Raw genomic sequence first — 22,381 nt, 5'->3', positions numbered from 1 at the left:
ACACTAGAGAATTTGGATTTTTTTCTTTGCTCTTTGGCTCCCTCTACCGCTGTCCGAAAAAAAAAAAGTTTGGCCATGGACGTTAAATTCTTGTCATGTTAAAGAGGCCATCAAAAGCCCGCAGAACATCAAGCATCTGTAAAGCGAAATGTTGTGGTGTGGGGCTGGAAACCAAAGTTGTGAACTGTACCTCAGCCTGTGGGCATTCCAGATCAATTTCAGGCCCAGTTTGTGTATAACAAAGGCCGGTGTTCTTCAAATCGAATCAGAAACGCATAGTTTTAAGGTTCTCTGGTGTTGCTTTAGGAATTCTGATGTCAGTGCTCCAGATTTTATCTTTCCGTATCTTTCAGTGACCACACTTTCGGTGGCCTGCCTCTGTTGGCTGTTTAGCGACAGTTTCAAGCTTTAGTTGGCTGTTACTCTCTTACACACACTGAAGTCAGTATGGCACATTACTCGGGATGACCATAAACAGGAGGGACCGAGGATCATCTGGTCCCATTAAGTTGATTTTCAAATTTACTGAGATGAATGAGCTCAAGGAAATAAACAAAAGGAAGCAATGAACCAATCAAAAAAATGTGTGAGCAAATACAACAATACAACACATAATAGTACAGCTTATTTTTTTTATTTTTTTTTGCTAGGACTGCACATCAATCCTGCAGGTTCCTGAAACTGCCTGTTTGATCATGAATAAGCCAAGATGTTGTTTAAGTTGGGACTTGTGCATCCAGAAATAGTCAGGCTCTCTGGTGCAACTCTGTCAGGTTATGTTATGATGTAAATGCATCTCCAGTGCAGAATTTCCGGTTTGCACCACATAAACGTCTTTTGCCATCTCTCACCGGCTGAATTTGTCCCTCTTTTTTTTTTTTTTTTTTTTTAATCTGTGCTGTAATGCAAAGGAGAAGTTACATAGGGAGAGAAAAATCAGTTCAATATAATGCTGTGTTTGAGGCTTAGAGGCAATGTTTTAGTATTAGTGTTAAGCTGTGATAGGAACTTCTTGTGGGTGAGCTGAGCTGAAGAAGTGGTATTTTTGTCTCAGCATCATTGCCTTCTGTGTTCAGAAAATGAAAGAGTACAGACTGATTACATCATAATTTCCCAGTAGAACACCTGCAGGTCGATTTAAGTCCTCATCTTAACAAAATTGCTGTCTGTGCAGCCTGCCAAGTCTAAACAACTGCGCCAATTTCTGTTTTTGTTAACAGACAACTGATGCAGTCAAACAATCCCTGCCAGACTCATTAAAGCGTGATGCAAATCAACTATTATTAATTTGTCAAAGGTCTAAAATAACAGGAGCTTCAGTGACTCTTTGTACAGTTTTCACTGCTTTTGTGCGTCCAGTGTTTTGATAAAAATGGCTATATTTACAGACAAATCACAATTGAGGAAGGCGAACAGAGGGCTAAAGAACTGAGTGTCATGTTCATCGAGACCAGCGCCAAGACAGGTTACAACGTCAAACAGGTGAGTGAGTTCAGAGGAAGTTTGGTAACATCTTCCCAATAAGTGACAGGCGCAGTTATGGAAACGCATTATACACACACATTATGGCTAATGGAGCAGCAATTATTTACCTCATAAGTATAAGCGCTAATTTTCACTTGAACATAATTACTACAGTAGGATATGAGGCAGTTTAAAAGCACCCTGTGGGGTTCTTTGTATGTATTCACTGCATACATCCTGACTGCAGGACTGATTAGTCTTGACTCTGTAGATCTTTAGACTAAAGTCTAATAAACATGCAGAAAAGTTTCAGACTATACAAATATTTCAATTTTGTTTGTATTTTTTACATTCATGCTTGGTAGCTCGCAGCCTTCAGGGGAAAATTTGACAGAACCAAGATGACTGAAATTAAGTTGTGACTGGCACTTACATTATCTTGCAATTTTAACAACTTCCCAAAACCCAACAGTCCAAAATTGTCTCTAACTTTAAGCAGTGATCGACCAGATCTGTGGAAGTATTTAACTGCCTTTAAGTGCAGCTGCTCAAGCATACACCGGCCTCTCTTCTTCACTGCTTTTCCTGCTGCATTTCTGTTTCTTGCTGCGTTCATAACTCAGTAACTCTAATGTTTATTAGATTTGATGGTTCCAGATACAAAGAGAGGCATAGCCTAGTTTAACAAAGACAATCTGTTTGTGAACAGATGATTGTTGTTCAAATCAACCACTGTCTGTGGAGTTAAGAAGTGGTGAGATGAAGGCAGGCTGTATTGTGTCTGTCAGTGAATGGCATTGATGGCAGGCGCCTGGCTCATCGTGCAGCGGCGCAGATAGAGGAGGCTATTCTTTACCTTACTTAGGAACTGTAGACATTAGCAACTGAGTCCCAGGGCTGAACATAGTGCTGTGAAACCAAAACAAAGGTCACAGTAAAGCCTCCATAGACCGCAGTGTTCCCATTGTTTAGCTTTGTCATTGTGCCCTGATGTGATGCTAGCAAATTCAAGATTCTATGCAATCACTTAAAAAATTACTTTTTTCACCTCGACAGAATTTTGAATTTCTACCCAACCGCGCGTGTGCAAATAAGATATGCTAATCCAACAGGATATAATATGGAAAAGAGGACATGATCAGATTTTTGGAATGATTACAACTGTTGGACTGGCACATATGTGAAGATATTTGTCTGTTTGTCTTTTTTCTTAGTAAAGCGGACAGTTTTACTGTATAATCACTCACTGTTAACTACAATTATTAGGACTTTTTTTGTTTGTCTTTCTTATCTGCATTACCACATAATTAATAACTTTATTCAAGAAAAAAATGTTTCTATTATTCTGTAACTGTGCAAAACATCTGTTTAGTCTGGGCATCAATTCACTTAATATCAAGTCACTTAATATTAAGTGACTTGATCAGCGCTGATTTGGTCAACAGTGTCTTCATTGTGTTTATCATTTTCCAGCTGTTTCGACGTGTGGCAGCCGCTCTTCCAGGAATGGAAAGTATGCAAGAAACAAGCAAAGAAGGGAGTATCCTTTGACCAACAGATGAAAGTTTATTTTCTTATTTATTAAATTCTGTGAAGTCAGGGTGCTTTTAGATCTATTTGCTTTAGATTTTATGCTAGATAGATTAAATGTTTGTGTGTTATCAGTTAAATTAACTTCACAAAGGTTTTCAAATCCCTTTCTCTCACACTTAAAGTTACATAAAGGTGCATTCTGTTTGCTGGTAGATGAGATGGCATTTTCAACCCCAACTCTGAGATGATGAGCAAACTTAAGTGTTGAAATGTGTTATATAAATACCCTGCATGACCTGAGCTGCTGTAACTTGCTACCACTATGGTGCGGCACAGGATGGCGTGTAAAGAGGCAAAAGTCATAAACTTTTGTAGGATAACATTTTGGTCAGGGAAAGAGTTAAAAACTCTTTCAGTTTTTACAAAGAAAAATCTTTTTTTTCCCCAAGAGTTACCTCATTTATCTTCACTGTCTTGTCAGGTATTGTTTATAATTATGATCAGGTACTCGTAGTGATTATTCTATATTGGTTTCAAGCAGGATATATAAAAAAAATGCATAATTAAATGCTCAGGTTCCATTAACTGTAAATTATTCATTGGGGCGCTTGTAAGAGCGCTCATGCATCGTTGCACTGTTCTGTGTTCACAGGATTTACTAATACCTCTAATATTAATACTGTTCTGCTATCAGCAGCAAATCAACTTAACAAATCAGCAATCTGAAAACATTTTTATGTATATAAATCAAGATCCCTTTATTTCTCCCCTGAGAGCAGCAGTCCTTCATATCCTCCTCAACAAACAGAGCATGGTAACTGTGGTAACTGTGGATAAGTTATGAAATTGCTTTTGGTTTTATCATGTTCATACAGCACTGTCATTACTCCTTGAGGGTGAAGCTGTGTCGCAGTGTGATGAGAAACATGGCAGCATTCATCTGCGTTAAGGTAAACTTGAATCAGATGCTGACTTTAGTGTTGCGAAGGAGCGTCTCTTGTAGCTCGCTCATCCTTCACTCGTTCAGCCTTTACCAACGGCATGGCTTCAGTAATGAAGTCAGTAACCTAACAACCCTTTCAGCTGTTGAGATCTTCCCTTTTGTTTTGTCAACGCAGTCCGCCATATTTCCTGGTTATAATGCTTATCTCCTTATCAGACTATTACCTTTATCTCCCATCCTGTTTTTCATTTCTGTCATAATGGGCATAATGGATGTGGGAGTGAGCTGTGTGAGGAGGAGTTGTAGTGATGGATGGCAGGTGATGGCAGTTCCTCAGCAGTGATGTTCTTCTTCTGACACTGTCACTTAATGGAACAGCTCTGCTCTTGTTATTGCATCATGAGTAGTATTGATCTCACCGGTAGAAGGGCATAAACAGAGTCTTGGATACATTGGTGCTTGTAAAAACACCTGAGTTACAGTTTATAAGCAAGATGCATTTGATTTAGTTTATTTATGTTAAGTTACAGTTCATGAAAACAAAAGGGTTTAAAGAGAAGAACTGTGATTGAGAAAAGTGAGTCTTAGATCTGTTTAAATCGAGAGTATTTGAAGTAGGTTTCTTGTGCTGCTTTGAAAGTTTGGACAGATGGGTCAGACTGATTTATAATGGCTGTTCAGGCCTATGAGACACAGTCCTCTGCTCCCTCTCTGAGAACAATTTCCTACCTAATCATTGTGTGTCATTACCACTGCTGATCTGCAGGCAGGGAGAGTAAAGAGGATGCTTGACCCAGATCAAGTGCTGGGGTCATCCATGTTAATAAGGGGGGCAGAAAGCAAAATAAATCACACCAAATCACACCAAGCACCACACTGGGATTGTGTTAAAACGTTGTTGATTTTATGAAACGCGCTGGTGTTGTTCAGAGAATTCTTTAAGGTGAATATGTGTGTTTTAGTTTGTCTCTTTAACTAACTTATTGCCATTGTTCTTGTTGATGTTTTGATTCTGGAAAAGAAGTTAAAGTTTAAGAGCTGATGTGCTAAATGCAAAACTAAAAGAACAGTGAAAAATACACCTTTAGTGATGTGGTTAAAAAATGTGTTCAGCAGCAGTGGGTCAGAGTCGTACACACATGAACCTTAAGTGCACTCTTACTACACTTGAGTGGACATTCATGCAGATGCTGTCACCCACTAATGTGAAAATGCATTTCTGGGGCCTTTTAAGATATCTGTCTATTAACAAACAGTCATTGCATGCTCATGAACTACTTTCACAAACTCAAAATCTTTCAAATATTTACAGAAGACTCAGTTTACAAGAAGCTGTATTTAACTGTCAAAACACATCCGATGAGTAAAATATTCAGGACTGACGGGGCTCATTTGGTTTGGAGATGTTGGCAGCTAATACAAGCTTTCACATTCCAGATGGGAGCTGGTCCACATGGGAATGCTCAAGTGTATGCTGTTTTTAAACCCTGTCCTTGAAATGACATGTCAAGATGACACGCTACCATAAAACATGAAAAAACACACGCTGCTGTGTATTGCTGCTGGGACAGGTTGCCGCAGCCACATTACAAAGCTCCATGGCCATTTGAGAAATACATTAGACGGTTCCAATCTCATTTGCATACAATAAGTAGGCCAGAGTTTTCGTAGCCCACTCCTTGCACATGCATAAAGTTCACCAGAAAAAGGAATGATAAATAAGAGCCTGCTGCTGCACTGCCACATTACCCAGCAGGTAACTATGGAGGTTTTTGCAATGTCTGTAAGACAAAGGAGCTCATTCTCTTTTTTTTTTTTTTAAAGGTGGGGTACCATTGCATTAAAAAAAAAATCTAAATAGATAAAGCCAAAATTATCCTGACTTACAGCTATAGCTCATTAACACACTAAGTGCACCAGCTTTAACTATCACACAGCTGCAGCAATAATTCAAGCTAGCATCCATTCTTAGTTTATTACCCCACTAATAATGGAGAAGAGTCTTCCGTGTTGAGCTTAATTATGTGTCCACATTGTCAGGGGATAGTTTATAAGATATAAGCCTCCCTTCATGAACTTCTGTAAGAAACTGATTAACTGGAATTAACTTTCAAATTGAATCTAAGTGCTAAACCATGCAGAGTTTTTATTAATGACTTATTGAAGTTTTTATGTGTTTTGAATTGATTGAACAGAATGACAGGAAAAAGCACCATCTAGTGGTGGTAGATTGACACTACAACCTGTTGAACACAAACATAAAAAGCACTTTTTCCCCTGTATCTTCTCTTTTAAAATCTACACAAAAGCTTATTGACTCTTTCAGCTCAGTGACACTCAAGGCAACCTGTGTTTTACAATTTTTTTTGTTTACATCATCACCACATGTCTGTGTAGGTTCCTTAATACTGTTCTGTAGTGATCGACATCAAGTTGGACAAACCGCAGGAGCCCCAGACCACCGAAGGCGGCTGCTCCTGTTAATGCTCACCGTCCATCCTGGAAACACATGATTTACACCACATGCTTGTTAAGTTGCTTCCCTTTGGTTAACCTGCAGTTGACTTCGCAGTCTGAGATGGCCTCCACACCTGACTACTGCTTACTGGTTGGAACCGGCAATATGAGAAATTGGGTCTACTTTGCCAGCAAAACTGCAAAAGAAAAGTTAGATAATTTGTTAAACGATACAAAGTCCCCATGGTGCATCTAAGTATACATGTTTTATATAGAAAATGAGGTTTTCTTTTTGCATTTTTTGTTCTTTTTTTTTTATCCATTTAAAAACATACAAGGAAGCTCTGTATCTGAGAGCTTGAAAAGAACAGACGGGACATGTTTTTATGTACAGCAGTGTTGTTGTGGGCAATGAGCGTAGTCCTAACCCCATTCACAACAAACTCTTACTGAACTTGTATAACTTTTTCTAATGCACACCTATGTGCTCCCATCTCAAAGCTAATTACTTGAACATTCTGAGCCAATCATGGCGCCCCTGCCTGTCACCCAACTGGGATTCAAACTTTTGTTTTTTTTCAGATGCTTCAGGACAAACTAAACTGCAACATCTAGAGAATCTTAATGCATGCCTTGTTGTAAAGCATAGGTACTGTCTACCTGTGAGCACTAGTTCGAACATGTAATTGGTTGATATTACACCAGTGACTCGATGCACTCTGTCCAAGACTTTTTTTGTTAAAGAACTGGATTTGTATACTTGACTTCAGAATATCTTATTGTCATATTTGTGTGTAAATGTGTGCTTTCTGTATAGGCAACATTAGAATGCAGTTACACCGAGGGCCACTGCCACATCACATCTTTCTTGCCACATTGCAGCTCTTTTTAGAGCACCTATTTGTTTAGAGCGTGTCATAGATTCCCCCACCCCCCACCCCGTGTGACAGCTGCTGTTGCATTGTGTAATAACTCTGTATTGTACTGTAAGTGAGCAGTGGAGAATCAAAGTCCTCGCCTTGTGTCACAGAAAAATGTGAGCACAAAGTTTTCTGTGTCAAACACATATTTAATATTGTAAATCAGTTTTGTTCCTGACAAAAGACTAATTTGCACATGTAGACCTTTTTAGGTTAATTATGAAGTTAGGAAATGCTTCTTTGTAAATGTACAGTTACTAAATTCAAAGACATGTCTGATTGTTACTGTCAGGAAACTGTCCCATAATCTTGTTTCCTCTGAGATGAGGTTTGCTGCTTTTGTTTAAACTGATTACTTATGTTGACATTATGGAATGTTGCAACTGTGTTTAAATTTGGCTTTTCATTTTTGTTTCTCCTTTCAGATCCGGTTCATAATGTACTGATGGTAACGTCAGCCAGTGTTGAGAACACTACTTTGATTTGACTTGGACTTTCATGCACTTTTTAAGGACATGTTTTAGATTTAGAGTGACAATGTAAGTCAAAAGAGACATGGTTTAAAAAAAAAAAAATCTTTAAAAGAATTAAAAAAACAAAACAAAAAAAAACATCCAGAACATCAGGTGTACTGTGTCTTAGAGTAGAGTCAAACGTTTAGGAATTGTTCACACTTGTCCAGATGAGAAGCACTCTTTGTGAAAACTAGTGAACCTTTCTAATAAACATATGAGCCAAATAATAATAAAAAGATACGGAGTTGGATCAAACGTCACTTGGATCTTGGCTGGAACACACTTTTTATGGGTACGAGAATGACAATGATGATGAATTGAGATTCCATGAAAAAAAAAAAAAAAGAATGTTAATGTATGAGCTGTGTTGCTGCCCATTTACTTTTTCATTACAAGAATTTTCTGCTCCTAATTGACCACAGCCTTGGGTGGAGAGGTCTCCTCCCTTTAAATCGACCAAGTCTTCGCATGTTGTAGGATTTGGGGTCTCATAGCCTTTTCCTGTCGGGGGGGGTCACAACTCTATACAGCAGACCTGATCAGCCCAGACCTGGTTCTTCATTCACACTGTACAGAGATCTAGCATGTCTCTCCAAATGATTAATAAAGATGTCTTATTACCAAATTTTGCAATGGGCCTTTTTATTTATTTTTTTATTTTACTTAATTGTCTTTTAACAATTTAAAAGCACAGATAGTCTTTAAATTATACTCTCACCAGTTCCCCTATCGTTCTCTGGTCTAATAACCTCTAACTTATGTCAATGCTTTGATTGATTCGATTCAAACTGAGCACATTTTACAATGTGCATTGCTAACAATTAAAAACAAATAATAATATACTTTTTTGTAAAACATAGTCCTATCGTGACTTAAGACTTTAAATAATAATATAAAATAATATAATATGCAATGCTGGGATTTTCCAGGTTACCAGTAATGAAACAGTCGGGTCAAAACAAGTAGTGGGCAAGCATTTGTACATGTTGGGGCATGTGCAGTTTCTATTTTGACTCCATTAATACGCCCGGTTTCAACTGTTGACTGGATGTGATACAACCATATGTTCACCTTCTCGGTTGGCCAAGCCTGGATTAGCCCATAGAGGTGGGCCATTGTGCTTAGTTAACCACCTACAACGATACACACACTCTATTGGGAAATTTGTATTAAATGCTCCTGGTGAATGCATGAACATATTAACAACTGACTTCAAACATATGTATTCTTTGTTAAGCTCGACCAAATGACGTGACCTAAAAATCATAAGTCTTGATGTAAGTTTGTGTAACTTTCAAAAAAAAAATCTGTGCATACAAATTTAAAGTTGTGGTCTTAAATATTATAATTCATCTTAGCACATTTGCTGCTTACTTGGGCTGGACAACCCCTGGCTTATCTTCCCTTTGAAAGGCAGAAAGTAGAGGCTTTTTTGATGTGAGAAAAACAAACATTTGCAGTTTGAACACTCCTTGCCCATGCATTTTTAAACATGACTCCTCTTAACATCTGGAGGCAAATGTGTAAACAAATATATGTTCTCATTAATACTAAATGTATTTATTAATCTTTATATAGAGAGAGAACATATTGTTTAAATGCATCCAATTTTTTATTAAAAATAAAAAGTGCTGAGTGGAGCTGAAGTTTGGGGCGGCTGTTACTGGTCCACTGCTAAGCTATCCTTGCTAGCTTTTAGCAGCATAAGTTTAACTGATGTTACATTTGTCTCCACTCTCCACCGAATATATTTAGCTGCTGTATTTGACATATATAACAAAATTTGTTGACAACATTTATGAGTATGAAAATATTGATTTTTAATGCAAGAAACTGGAAAGGGCAGTTTAAGCGTTAAAGCTTTAGCCGAAAATAAGGCTAATTTACCAGCTAGCTAGAACTAGCAGATGCTTCTTTATTTTTTCACAAAAAATGCTCATGTGGCATTATTTTGTTGATACAAAAAGAGACATTTAAGTTTTAGATATAAATAAAAATGTGACTGTAGAGCTTGTATTAGTTTTATATGACATGTGGCTACTGCTGATAACAATTTGTTGCCTTCCAGCCTATCGACTACTGATTGTTGAAGTATTTCCCACTATATTATAAGGTTACACGCTCTTACTTTGAAGCCCTCATCAATAAATGGTTGTACAAACCAAAAATCATCAAGTTGTCAGTTTTTGTAAAAAAAAAAAACAGGAAAATGTAATAGTATTATAATATAACACAACCCTATGGACTTAGTGGAACATCTGTACATTAAACTTGCTCAGTTTGGATAAAGGCATCAGTTTACAGTTCTGTTCAGATTTAAACGTTCAGTACAGTAACACATAACGAAAAGTATTTGTATGGAATACGCATACTCAAAATGGAATGTGCAATTGCTTTATGTAATTAACAATTATGGGGAAACAGACTTGCACAACGGTATGCTACTGGGTTTCCTGTTGTAAAACATTTTTGTGGCTATTGGTCTAATTACTGCCTTAATATTCTGTCTGATCCAACCAAACTGCAATTGTTACTAAATTAAGTACAATTTTTAGGTAGCTGTTCTCTTGCTAGAGTATCTCATTAAACATTTACTACATCACATTTCAGGGGGATACATTTCTGCTCCACTACATTTATCAGACAGCTTTAATTAAAAGATAAGCAGATGAATATATTTAAATACATAATATGACTTATAGGTGCAAGACAGGTTTTACTGTTAAAGCTTTCCTCAAATATTATAGAAAGCTTCCAAATGCTAGACTATTTCTAATGAAGTATTTCTGTATGATAGCGTTGCAACTTTTATGAAACCATATGATTGACAATGTATTCCAACACTGGCAAGCCACTCATAATTTTAGGGAGCAGCATTAACAGGGACCGTGCTCAGAGCCGGGAAATACACATTGAAACTGAAACTGGGTCTCTGCCATTTTCACAACAACTGTGTTTGTTTTATTTAGGTTAACTGCCCTCTTCAAGTCAAACAGTCCAGATTCAGTTTGTTGATACCAACACTACTGATGCCAGTTCATTTGGAGCTCAGATTCAGCTTCTTGCTTGTCATTATGGAGGATATGATTTTTTTAATGGAAAAATGTATTTGAAAGCAAAATAACAGCATCTGTCAAAATATGACTGCGCCTTTAACAACCTGACACTTTGAACCTGTTCATCACCAAACCAGTGTGACAACTGACAAACTTCTTAATGTATTCAAATGCACAGATTATACCGGCTTTAATATGACTTAATACAAAAATGGCCTAGAACTGAAAAGTAATTCTACTTGGCGTACCCTTTCTCTATGTCACTATGGCAACTGCTGTCTGTTCTTAATTTTTCTGTTTTTTTTTGTTTTTTTAAAAAATAGAGGCACATAAGGTGACGGAACAAAGACCATTTCCATGAAAGTGATCTGGTTTTTCTGATGTCATCGAACATGGAATATTTGCCAGATGCTTGATGAATGGATGTTATAATCCACTTTCACAGCTGAGTGAGTCTTCTGTGGCAGCTTTTTGTTGTATATCATGCCAACAGAAGTAATATTCACATCATTATTCAGAAATTCCCTACTGGCTTAATCTTTTTTGTTTTTTTCGATTCACTTAAATACTTCTTTTTTTAGTAAACGATCCAAGTGTTGTGTCTTTGCTCACGATTCTTTCAGATGACAGTCATCCCCTGAAGCCACATGGTTTGATCAGAATAAATGTAGAAAAGAAGAATGAAAACAAACAACAAATATTCATTTAAAAAATAGCTTTATAAAATGCTTTGTCAACTAGCTATCATAAATAAAGAAAACAATCAGTTATGTTCATTGTTGAGCGGTTGGGATGGGGAGGAGACCATCTGTTCTTAGGGGGTCTTGTGGTATTAGCCCCACTGGGACAGCTGAACTAAATCCCACAGCACCAGCTGGGAGTAATAAGCCTAGAATAAATAATGGGGATACATGGCACCTTTGGCTGGGGACAAAACAGTATCTTGACATGAGCACAAATGGATTTCTGCTCCTCAACGGTCTCAACTTTCCTTATCCACCGAAAGAGTTAGGTCTGTTCTTCTGGTGGCATTTGTCATAGGAAAATCCTGAGAGCTGAACATCACTTGTCACATCACTCCTGGGCTAACTCCTTTCTCCTTTAAAATGTCTCATCAGTTGAGATTCTGCGCCAGGATTTAATTTCCCTTTGAAAAAAAGACAAACAGAAAAGCATTAGTCCCTTTTTCCAAATAATGTGACTCTGTCCTGTTATTCTAGTCATTCACCACAAAGTCAGAACTTACACATTGCTGCCAGGGACGATACTCTCTTGGTGTTGCTTTCTCAAACTGAATTTCCTTAAGAACGCAGGCAGTCTGAGCTTGGTTCTGGCAGACCTCGAGGAAACGCTATAACGTAACACAGGACAATGTTGAACTTGTGCAACAAACTGCGGTGCTCCAGAGCTGAGGTGCTAATGAGAAGCTCTGTGGACAAATCAACCACCTAGCACTAACGTGTAAATGCTTCGGTATGGTTGGAATTTCAAATTCAACAGTGGCTCCAAAGAGGCACCGTTTTCATTTTCTTCCATTTCGAACATTTTCATTCCTCGCAGCATGTTATGTCAGCTTACAGTGTTTTGGGGAAGAAAAGCACCCGTATTTATGTTTGTTAATGTCACACGCCTATGTATAGAGTCAAGGCACAACAGTACTCGAAAGTCAAAATTCCAGGAGACAAAATTAGAGACGTGTTTTTCCTTGTGTGACAGTTTACGAATATGTGTTTATTCTGAATGAACCCACCATTCTGCTTGTAATGAAGGCCGCTGTTTAGCCTTCATCTTCTCCTCCTCAGCTTTTTGCTTCACTCCATCCCCCTCCTCCTCCTGTTCTGGCTCTACGTCCACGTTCTCTGGTATCTGCTCCCACAACTTGGTGTCGACCCACAGAGCTTCCTGCAGGCTGCGGCCTCGGCTGATGCAGGTCACCCTGCGACACAAAGGGCAGGCCACGTTCAGAAGCCCACTGTGGACCCGCGACATTGTCTCCAGGCATGGTTCACAAAATGTGTGCCTGCAGTGAAGCACCCGGGGGATCCTGTCCATGCGGGAGTATGGCAAGAGGCAGACGCTACACTCGCCATCCTCACACAGAACCATGGTCACGCTGGATCGGTGGACTAGGATGATCAAAGAGTCCCAGTGAAAAGTCTGTCTGGAGATCCCGACTTTGTGGAGCCAAAGTCAAAGCTGGTGACTGCAGCAGGTCCCCAATTCCTACGCTCTGCCTGTCAATCAAATAGCATGTTGAATAACAAGTTGTAACTAAATGTAAAAAAATATATTAATAAAAAAATGTAAAATAATTCCATATAAGTATTTATAAATATTTTTTTTCTAAAGTCAATTCAAATCAATTCAATTCAGTTTTATTTATACAGCGCCAAATTACAACAAATGTCTTCTCAAGGCACTTCAACAATATAGTTCAATTCAAACCAATTGGAGTTGGATGTCATCTGTTCAGTTGGATGAACAGATGACAGTGATGTGCAATTCTGAATTTAGTCTTATTATGAACAAAGGAAAAAATTAAAGTCGGATAACAATGGAAATCGTCTTACAGAATGATTAAATTCCAGATATTTACAGGATTAAACAATGCAATTCAATATATAGTATCATCAACAATCTTCTTACTGCTCGCCAGAACAAACTCAGTGCTTCCTCAGATCCTCCTCTCTGAGTGTGCAGCTCAGCCTCAGTGCATTGAATAGGGTCAGAGAGCTCGTCTGCCGCCTGTTAGCACTGTCTGTTGCGTTTGTTGGGGCGGAACAGAAACCTCTCTTTCTCACAGCCAACACCCTACCAATAACAGCTGGGGAAGCAGAGTAGTGCAGACGCTCTTTGTTCAATGTTTGACGGAGGGCAGGTGGAGAGACGGGTATGGGAAGTTGAAGATACACTGGGTTTGGAAAGGGGGGGACGACAAACTGTAATAATTATCTTGATCAGTGTTGTTCTTTTCCATGTAAGCTACAATTTTATAGATCTGGATGGATAGAAGCACATGTTTAAGTACTGAACCCTTAAAAAAAATGGCAAAACAATGGGCTCGTCCGGGATTTGAACCCGGGACCTCTCGCACCCAAAGCGAGAATCATACCCCTAGACCAACGAGCCATAAGACTATTGGACCAATATCAAATTTTGACTGTACAAATTAACACTAGTGTGTGTATTATATTATATAATATATAAAAATAGCCGTTTTTGACATACGAGGTTTCCGCCCGACAGCGACGATATCTTATATATTTTGATGAGATGTAGAATATCTCTTATATGGTCTCGTCCCAAGGTACCACAAAATAATTGACATACATCTCTTGTAAAAGTATCTGTCCAAAGTTGCAACAACTTATGACGGCTTTAGAGTAAACCCGGAAAGATCGCCGTCGTTATACTATGCTTACCGTTCGTCAACTAAAAATAAAAACGCTTGTTAAGATGGCCTCCAGTTAAAAAAAAAAAAAAAAAAAAGGCCTCCAGTTTGTACCTTCCAAAGTAAACTCTGTGTTAACACAGTTCGGTTTGCAACGGTCAATACTTTAAATGCAGCAATTGGCTGCCTTAAGTGATACGTTTTACTACTTTGCATAAAATATGCAATCGGACAATTTTATCCTAGCCACAAAAATAAGGGCTCGTCCGGGATTTGAACCCGGGACCTCTCGCACCCGAAGCGAGAATCATACCCCTAGACCAACGAGCCACGTGTTCATGATTGCCGGTACAACAGTACTTTGTAGTCAGGGCATTGCAGTTGAATTGTATTGGAATTGCCATTGATGTACAAGCGATTGGATGGTTTGTCTAATCTCAGTCACGATGAAGCGAAATTTTGACTAATGATGACAAAAAAAAATTAAAAAGCGTTAGAACTAGCACTAGAACGTCTAAAACATTTATTGAATGTATGTACTTTTTGGCTTAACAGCGTCGTGAGTCCCACTTTTATCCCTGGAGCAACGGTACAATCAGAATGGGCTAAACGTATAACGTGCTGACGTCATAGAATGGGGGTGGAGTTACCGCCTTACATCAGGAAAGCCATTGAACCTGCATCAGGAGAATACCCGTCAACTAGAGTTCACTGATGTCAACAAACAAATTTGGACGTATAGAAATAAGCTAATCTTAGCTTCAAACGTTTGTTAACCATGTTAACCTATATCTGCGAACAGCCCATAGTCTCAGCTCCAGTCCAAAAGTAAGTCGTTGTAGCTCAACTCAGAAGACAAAGGAGAACTTACAACGTCGAGGTTACCGAAGCTAAGTTAGTTAACTTAGCACGTAGGGGGGAGGCCCGTTAAAGTGTGCCTAAAGCCTTTACAACAAGTGAAAAAGAAGGCTGTCAACAGAGACACACTGAACCAGATGGAGGCTTCTTTGAAATCAATGCAGAATCCCGATTTAAGGTAAATGGACTCTTGTGAAATCCTGTGACTAACTAACTTCAGGTTGTTTAATATCTTAACAAACAGTGAGATCTTCCAGATATTTCAACCTTTTTGTTTGTCTTTGGTTGCCCTATGTTTTAATTCAACGAATCTCACAAACATCACCAGGTTTTCGTTTTCTGTGTGTGCCTTCCAGCTCTGTCCTGTCCTCATGTGAGCCAGAGCTTCAGGAGCTGATGCGACAGATTGACATTATGATCAATCATCAGAAGAAAGAGTGGGAGACTGAAATCCGGACTATGGAGTTGAGGCTGAAAAGTGGAGAAGAGGAACTTTCAACCTCAAAAAATATCATTGAAAGAAGGGATCTTGAGGTGAAGAAGATGACCTAAGAAAGTCATATTGTTGTGTTTTCTTAAAGTATCTAACTCAGCAAGACTCATTGTTGCAGTAACACCTTCTTCAATCATTATAGATTGGATTACTTCGCAAGCAGCTTGAAGACATCCAGACTGGTCGTCCAGAGTTAGTTGCCAAGTATGAGCAACAACTGCAGAACGTCCGGGAAGAGGTGAAACAGCTCGTCCACTGCACAGACAGGCAAACACACAAACAGTTTGTCTCTTGAACTACCGATAGATTTAGCTTTTTCCCTCAAATTAATTTAACAATACTGTTCCTCTTGGAATAATACTTGCATTTCAGTGGTTTGAGAAAATCATTATGAAAATGTTTTCCTGCAGTTGGATAAATTGAAGAGAAGTTACCACAAGCTTCAGCGCAAACAGCTCAAGGAGACAAGTGGAGGAATGAAAGAGACGGGCCTTTCAAAGGTGACCTGGCTTCCTGAAAATGACTGTAATCCTGTCCAAATGGCCCTTACCTACCATCTGCTAGTAATGAGTATCATAATCATCTTTACATCTTCCACCAGGAATGTCATCAGCGCTCTGCAGAGTGTGAGCAGTTGCATGCCAAGTACCAAAACCAGGTGACAGCACTGGAGGCGCAGAATAGGAACCTGATTGATGAGCTCTCACACATTAAAGTAGAAAGCACATTTGTAATTTTAACACATTAAAGCAAAGTCAGACAGAATTCAAAGCTGGATTAATATCTGTCACATGATTTTCAGTCCCAGCGGCGAGTAGAGAGGGAGCACGGGGAGTGCTGCTTGGAGGTGCAGCTTCTGCATGCTCAGCTGGAGAAGGCTCAGGACAGCCTGCACTCACAGGAGCTTGAACTGGATCGCCTCAAACCATTTGAGACATTGTTGGGACAGTACCAGAGAGAGGAGCAGGTTAGTAGTGTGTCGGAAACATGTGCAAGCAGTGTTAATAAACTATAAAACAAATTTATTACGCACAGACAGGTGCCAGGCTGTTGGAAAATATTTCCTCTTCTGGAACATGGAAAGCTTTTAGTTGTATACATAATCACAATAACACACCAGTTTACATCAGGAAAGTGATCAAGTCATAACAGCTTGTGCCCTCTGCAGAGAATGATAAGATGGCAGCTTTGCACAAATATGTAAAACAAACTTAAGTGAAGGACCTGAATGTCTCAGCAACAGCAAAGTGACGATCCTATTTGTGCAGTCCAGCATGTTGAAACATTATCCAATCAGAATCTACTTTCCACAGGTACTGTCAGAGGTACGGGAGGAGCTCCATGCTACGCAGGACTCCCAGGTCACATTTGTGAGGAGTACCAGTCTCGAGCACCAAAGGCTTCATAATGAAGCTGTCAGACTCAAACAATTGCTGCAGGCTAAAGATCACGTCATTCAGTAGGTGGACTTCCAATGTGTTCAGTCTGTTGTGGTGTAGTGCAGCCCCACAAACACAAGGGGGCAGTCTATACCAACACTGTAAGCAGGACGAGGCAGTTGTGGTGGTCTATAAGAAATGCTGAGACATGACACAGTCTTGCAGGTGTTTATTGGTTATTTGTGTGTTCAGCTCTCTGGAGGACTGCCTGGCAGCTCACGGCTGTTCTGGTGTGGAAACCCTCAGACTAGATCTGGAGCGAACTGCAGCCAAACTTCAGTGTGCTCAAGCATGCGAGGTCCACCTCAAAGCTGAACTTGTATGTGTCAAAGAGAGGTAAATGTTGCTGGTCCCACCCTGAAGTAAAAGATGAAATCATGTTTATCTACTCAGTGACAACAAATATGTTCCATTCTTTGTACGTATCGATGGACACATTCATCGATCGGTTTCTTTTGCTTGGGCTCAGATTGGAGAGTGTGAGCAGACAGAGAAGTGACGACTCAAAGACGGAGCAAGAACTGAGAGACCTTAAAGCGGAATGTGACTCCGCTGTTGCTGAAATGAAAAAGGTTAAAATGCTCCCTTGACTTTCTTATACACTCAACTTTCTTTTTCATTTTAACCGTTGACATCGGTACCGTATCAGCTTATCCCCCCTCGCTGTATTTCTTGTACAGCTCAGAGAGGAGCTTCAAAGGGCCAGGCAGACTCACAGTGGTGAAGTTGAGGGAATGAGAAAGGAGGTGTCGAAGCTGACCGGTGAACTGCACCAGCGTGACCTCAGCATCGCCACACTGAGCAGCTCCTCATCCAGCATTAAGCAGCAGCTTCATGGCGAGGTGAAGCGAGCAGAACAGAGGGGAACTGAGCTCAAAGTGAGTCAAGAACACTGTGGCTCTGAAATGATTTACAACCCCATTTCCAAAGAAGTTGCACTGTGTGAAATGTAGATAAGAGTAGAATGGTTGTTATTGCGTTAGAATAGAATAAAATGACTATTGCTGTCCTGGTGCTGGACTGGCCTTCTCTGAGGACTCACTGCATGTTGACATACAGCAAAATTTGCTGTAATGAACATAATGACCAAGTTTGATAAAACTACAGCCTTCCACATTTTTGATTGACAGATGTTTTAACTCTGTGCAAAGCAATATTCTGCACAAACCAGGCAGACCAAACCCTGCTGTAGGGGCCTGTGTCAACACAAGGTGTCGTTCCAGCACATCCTTTGGAGCTCCTACGGCTCCACCATAATCTTAGCATTGATCTAATGCTGAACCATAAATCAAGCTTACATTTATTGGTTGTAAGTAAAGCAGGAATTCAATTCAACTTCTCTTTTAACAACTCCCATTCCCATTTACTTTTCTCTTTTCATTTTCTGCCGGCCATGATAAGTACTTAAGTAAAAAAAAGGAATTAATAATAATTATTTTGCAAATAAATAATTGTGTTGGTGCCCCCTGCTGACAACTTTCAGCATCACATTCTCTCATTGTGGACTTTTTCAGAATGTTTTTCTGATAGTCAGTCTTCATCTGTTCTTTGTGAGAAACTGAGTCCCCCGTCCTAATAATCTTCCACTGGTGTAAATGCACTTTTTCATCGCATACACCACAGGTTCATTAAAACCAGTTCTGTTTTTGCTTTTTGTTCTCCTACTCAGATGACTCAGGTCCAGCTGGAGACTCTACAATCTGAGAACTGTCATCTGAAGAGTATGCTGCAAAGCATGCAGTCTCACTTAGCCGAGGTTTGTGTGTTTAGATTTATGTACCCCCCCCCCCACCCACACACACACACACACAGTTTCACAGACAATAGCAGCCAGGATTCTTTTCCTAAGGTGCCCTCTGTGCTCGTTTGCAAATCTCTTTTCTCTCCTCAGAAGAGGGATCCCCCGTTAACTTCACTGAGAGAGAGCTACGTGTCTTTCCTGAGCAGCCTGGAGCAGGAGAATTGTCGGTTAAAGCAGGCACTTGCTACGATGCAATCACAGCATGATGTTCCCCAGCAGACGTTTCAGGAGGATAATCAACATGCTCTGCTCAGTCACACCACAACTGAGCAGTGGCAGCCTGTTGATGACAGGTAGATGAGACATACAAATGGATACAGACACAGAAATATTTTAGGACTGACCATTACGAAACCCTGTCGTTGCAGGCTTCAGGTAGACATGCAGGCCATGAAGGGTAAGCCCCGGGAAAGCACAACTCGCTCTGAAAGGGACATCCAGAGGCTCTTTAAAGAGCTTCAGACCCCGTCTCGGTCTCCGACAGAGCAGACCTGCAGCCAGACCCAAAACAGGCCACATTCCTCCTCCTCTTGCACCAGCAGCAGTACGAGACTGATCAGGAGAATCTCAGTGCCAGCTTTGAGTCTTGGTGAATCTGCTGCTGATGGACGAAGCTCAAGTTCAGAAGAATCTCTGACCTCATCATCCAGAGAAAAAGTGATTTCCTCTCCTTCTTCAGAGGTGAGGCAGCTAGAAGAATATAACCTGCGGTGACTGTGCTGCAAGAATTCCTCCTGACGTGTGTTTTTCTTCCCTCCCAGGAGCTTCTGTCAGTGTCACCTGCACACGGCATGGTCACTCGTTTCTTGGAGGAAGAAAACTTACGGTCCGATGAGCTGCTGCAGAAACTGGACACTCACATCCACGGTATGGGCGAGAACATCGTGAGGACAATGTCCAAGTTCCTGGGAAGCAGCTTAGGGTCAAAGTCTGACCAATCAGAGCAGCTGGTGATGGAGTCAGAGCAGTCATCGTGAAGATGTTCCTGTGCCTTATTATATTTGATGAAAACCTTCTATATCTGCAAAGTTTTGCACATTTGTACTAAGTTTGGCAGCTCAGAGCTTTGGATTTTTTTCTTAGCAACTGTCAATAGTAAATTCTAGTTTATGCTGCTTCACTTACAAAACTGATGAGCTCTACTTGTCACTTATATATATTTTTTATATATAAGATAACACCAACCTAAAGCAGGGCAACTGATTGATTGCATATGTTAGAAGTAGCACCAGCTACCAAAAAAAAAGAAAAACTCATTTATTTCTATAAATACATACTTGCTTATGGGATGCAAATACTGATTAGTTTCACCAGTGAGAAAAGGAGACTTTAAGACGTTTGAATTCTCTAGATTTAGGCATTTTGTCTCATAAGTCATCTGAACTTTTGTTAATTTTCTGTGTAGAAAAAGATTTTTTAAAAACTGCTTTAAATGTGTAAAATAAACCAGATTTACTCTCTACCACAACTGCTTGATAGATGGTCAGAAAGTGTCTCCCCAGACCTTTCTTATGCCGGATAACGGCCAACAACAAACATCCTTATTCATGCCGTGTTACTGAGATTCAGTTGGTGATCCTTTGCAACCTGTGGTTACTCACAACAGCCCTCTTTCAGGAAATGTCTCTTAAGATGTTCAAGGTCTTTAGACACCCATTATTTCAAATTCAGCCAGTTCTGCTAGTAGAGGTTTCTGTACGAGACTGAATTTTGTCTCAACTTCGGCCCTAAATTTATTCAACATACCAGACTGATTGTGACACGAAACCATCCGGTAAGAGAAAACTGTTTGGAAAAAGTCACCGGCTTGCAAAAGAATACTTACCATGTGATTGGATGAAGCTGTCCATCACAATCTCTCATGATCAAGCTTCAATAAATCTGATCCACAAAGTGCTTCAAGCAGAGGGAAGAGGTGCTGCCATTGTTGACTTTTCATTACATCTAAAACCTGATTGGTCTAAACTTTAGTGATGTGGCATCGGACAGAAACGTCTGAGCCTGGAAAGATGAAGTCTGACTGTGATCTAGTAAGTCACACAAGAATGTATTTGTATCCTGACTTTAACCGTAGCAGCTTCTAGGATCTCTGACATGAGAAGCGTTTTTGCACTTATCTTGAAGGAAGCTGCATACTGACACAGTTAGGGACACAGCTATGATATATGCTTTACGCTTCCATTCAGAGAAAAGAATTCCGAGTCGGAGGAGTGTCCATCCTCCGTGTCCATCTCTCATAACTGCAAATTATCTATCTGTACCGTACATCGTGTCTTTCAGGGTTGTAGCACTCACCCTGTCGCCCTCCCCTCTTCTCCAACATGTACCCAGTTCCACCGCTATCATCACCACTAACCTTATAGAGCCTTGTATTTTACTGCTTTTTCCAACGAGGGACACATTGAAAGAATGTTAAATAAAATGGAAAAACAACTTTCAACAGATATGCGTTTTAATTTTTGAGCTGTTACAAGAAACAAAACTGAACTAATGGTCAGCTGCGTCCATGTCCTCTGACTCCTCAGTCTGGTATTTGTTAGCCTGTGTTACTACTGCAGCACTGTAAGCCCCAACAAAGAGCACTGAGGAATTTGGCAAAGCAGTCATTCTTCTGGTTCTCTCCAGAGTGGGTTGAAAAAGTGTTTTTTTTTTTTTTTTTAATATGTGGAGATTCCTTAAAGGGGCTCAGTGAAAGAGACACTGACCCCTGTCCAGTTTGGACTTCCCTATTGCCTCAGCCTATATGATGATAGAATGAGTGCTAAATAGATTAATGTAATTAACTTAAAACTTTACTGGTGACATTATGCTTTACATTCCTGCTGTTACTTTTTTTTATTGCAGTTGCATGACTTATTTAATGCAGTATAATGCGACAAACTCATAAGAAGAAAATAGTTGATTTCAAGCCCAGGCTGAGATTTTGATCACATGATCACAGGCCGAACAAGACATGATTCAGCTGTCTCCATGTGCTGAGTAATGCTTTACTGTCAGGCATGTAACATTTGACTTACTTTCCAAATCTCTGACTCTTCAGCCAGGGGTTGAGTTGAAAACCATTTTACTCTTCTTTGATAAGTTATGTCTCATATGATTGTTTTGCTTTGAGACATATCCGGTTGTAGTTTCAAATCTCAAAAATATAGCATTAATATAGCATAATATAGCATTAATCTGCTGTCAAACTGTGCACACATTGTTCCTTTTTTTTAAAAACTTTGTTGTAAACGGGGCTTTAAGGTGAGAAGTTCGTGTAGCATGTAAATGTAATTTATCGAAAGAAAGAGATGGAAAAATGCCCCCCAAAAGTTTCTTCACTTGTTTTTGAATGAATTTTGAAGCAATTTAAAAATCATTCTGTCATTTGTCATAAGCTCTGAAATATGAGTAGCTATTGTATTTTGAGTTGTTACAAGAGCCTTCTGTAGGATATCTGAGATATAATTACTTCCTAAGCTCTACCACAAAACAAACAGCAGAGGGAGCTGTGCTCTGTTGCCTCACCGAG

General features: G+C 39.7%; 3 protein-coding genes and 2 non-coding genes across 8 annotated transcripts in view; 2 read left to right on the top strand and 3 right to left on the bottom strand.

Moving 5' to 3' along the window:
- The window catches only part of rab6ba (RAB6B, member RAS oncogene family a), a 107,652-nt gene extending 99,195 nt beyond the window's left edge, over positions 1 to 8,457 (top strand). For all 3 annotated transcript variants that reach the window (XM_075484847.1, XM_075484848.1, XM_075484849.1), the window contains exons 6-8: positions 1,389 to 1,482; positions 2,938 to 3,004; positions 6,360 to 8,457. In XM_075484847.1, the coding sequence (XP_075340962.1) occupies positions 1,389 to 1,482; positions 2,938 to 3,004; positions 6,360 to 6,424 (226 nt within the window). In that variant the 3' untranslated portion in view covers positions 6,425 to 8,457. The remainder of the gene's footprint in view (positions 1 to 1,388; positions 1,483 to 2,937; positions 3,005 to 6,359) is intronic.
- Positions 8,458 to 11,588: 3,131 nt separating this feature from the next.
- Positions 11,589 to 14,589, bottom strand: LOC142400980 (uncharacterized). Of its 2 annotated transcripts, none has more exons than XM_075486220.1 (4): positions 14,311 to 14,589; positions 12,639 to 13,122; positions 12,135 to 12,239; positions 11,589 to 12,035 (listed from the first exon to the last, which is right to left on the bottom strand). In XM_075486220.1, the coding sequence occupies exons 2-4, from the start codon at positions 12,992 to 12,994 to the stop codon at positions 11,990 to 11,992; spliced, it is 507 nt and encodes a 168-aa protein (XP_075342335.1). In that variant the 5' UTR covers positions 12,995 to 13,122; positions 14,311 to 14,589; the 3' UTR covers positions 11,589 to 11,989. The 2 variants fall into 2 exon arrangements, with proteins under 2 accessions (XP_075342335.1, XP_075342336.1); XM_075486221.1 differs by lacking the exon at positions 14,311 to 14,589 and adding an exon at positions 13,535 to 13,840.
- On the bottom strand, positions 13,946 to 14,017 carry trnap-ugg (transfer RNA proline (anticodon UGG)). The gene has a single exon. It is a non-coding gene; the product is annotated as a tRNA-Pro (tRNA).
- trnap-cgg (transfer RNA proline (anticodon CGG)) lies at positions 14,538 to 14,609 on the bottom strand. The gene has a single exon. It is a non-coding gene; the product is annotated as a tRNA-Pro (tRNA).
- Positions 14,610 to 14,941: 332 nt separating this feature from the next.
- On the top strand, positions 14,942 to 21,296 carry cep63 (centrosomal protein 63). Its single transcript, XM_075486219.1, has 14 exons — positions 14,942 to 15,315; positions 15,494 to 15,671; positions 15,773 to 15,868; positions 16,041 to 16,130; positions 16,232 to 16,345; positions 16,433 to 16,597; positions 16,944 to 17,089; positions 17,262 to 17,405; positions 17,539 to 17,641; positions 17,750 to 17,947; positions 18,739 to 18,825; positions 18,961 to 19,163; positions 19,239 to 19,551; positions 19,632 to 21,296. Exons 1-14 carry the CDS (start codon positions 15,275 to 15,277, stop codon positions 19,845 to 19,847), a joined length of 2,094 nt encoding a protein of 697 aa, XP_075342334.1. The 5' UTR covers positions 14,942 to 15,274; the 3' UTR covers positions 19,848 to 21,296.
- The last annotated feature ends 1,085 nt before the right edge of the window (positions 21,297 to 22,381 follow it).

Source organism: Odontesthes bonariensis, chromosome 15 (assembly GCF_027942865.1).
Source record: "Odontesthes bonariensis isolate fOdoBon6 chromosome 15, fOdoBon6.hap1, whole genome shotgun sequence".
NCBI classification, from domain to species: domain Eukaryota; kingdom Metazoa; phylum Chordata; class Actinopteri; order Atheriniformes; family Atherinopsidae; genus Odontesthes; species Odontesthes bonariensis.
Note: the sequence above shows the minus strand (reverse complement) of the source record. Positions and strands in the feature narration are given on the sequence as shown.

What these genes read in the sequence shown, in the direction of transcription:
- LOC142400980 (XM_075486220.1), bottom strand. Translation starts at nt 12,994, where the DNA reads ATGGTTCTGTGTGAGGATGGCGAGTGTAGCGTCTGCCTCTTGCCATAC. An exon ending in CCTTCATTACAAGCAGAATG is followed by an intron (nt 12,240 to 12,638) that starts GTGGGTTCATTC and finishes GTTACGTTATAG; the next exon opens with CGTTTCCTCGAGGTCTGCCA. An exon ending in ATCGTCCCTGGCAGCAATGT is followed by an intron (nt 12,036 to 12,134) that starts GTAAGTTCTGAC and finishes TTTTTTTCAAAG; the next exon opens with GGAAATTAAATCCTGGCGCA.
- cep63 (XM_075486219.1), top strand. Translation starts at nt 15,275, where the DNA reads ATGGAGGCTTCTTTGAAATCAATGCAGAATCCCGATTTAAG. An exon ending in AGAGGGGAACTGAGCTCAAA is followed by an intron (nt 17,948 to 18,738) that starts GTGAGTCAAGAA and finishes TCTCCTACTCAG; the next exon opens with ATGACTCAGGTCCAGCTGGA. An exon ending in TGGCAGCCTGTTGATGACAG is followed by an intron (nt 19,164 to 19,238) that starts GTAGATGAGACA and finishes CTGTCGTTGCAG; the next exon opens with GCTTCAGGTAGACATGCAGG.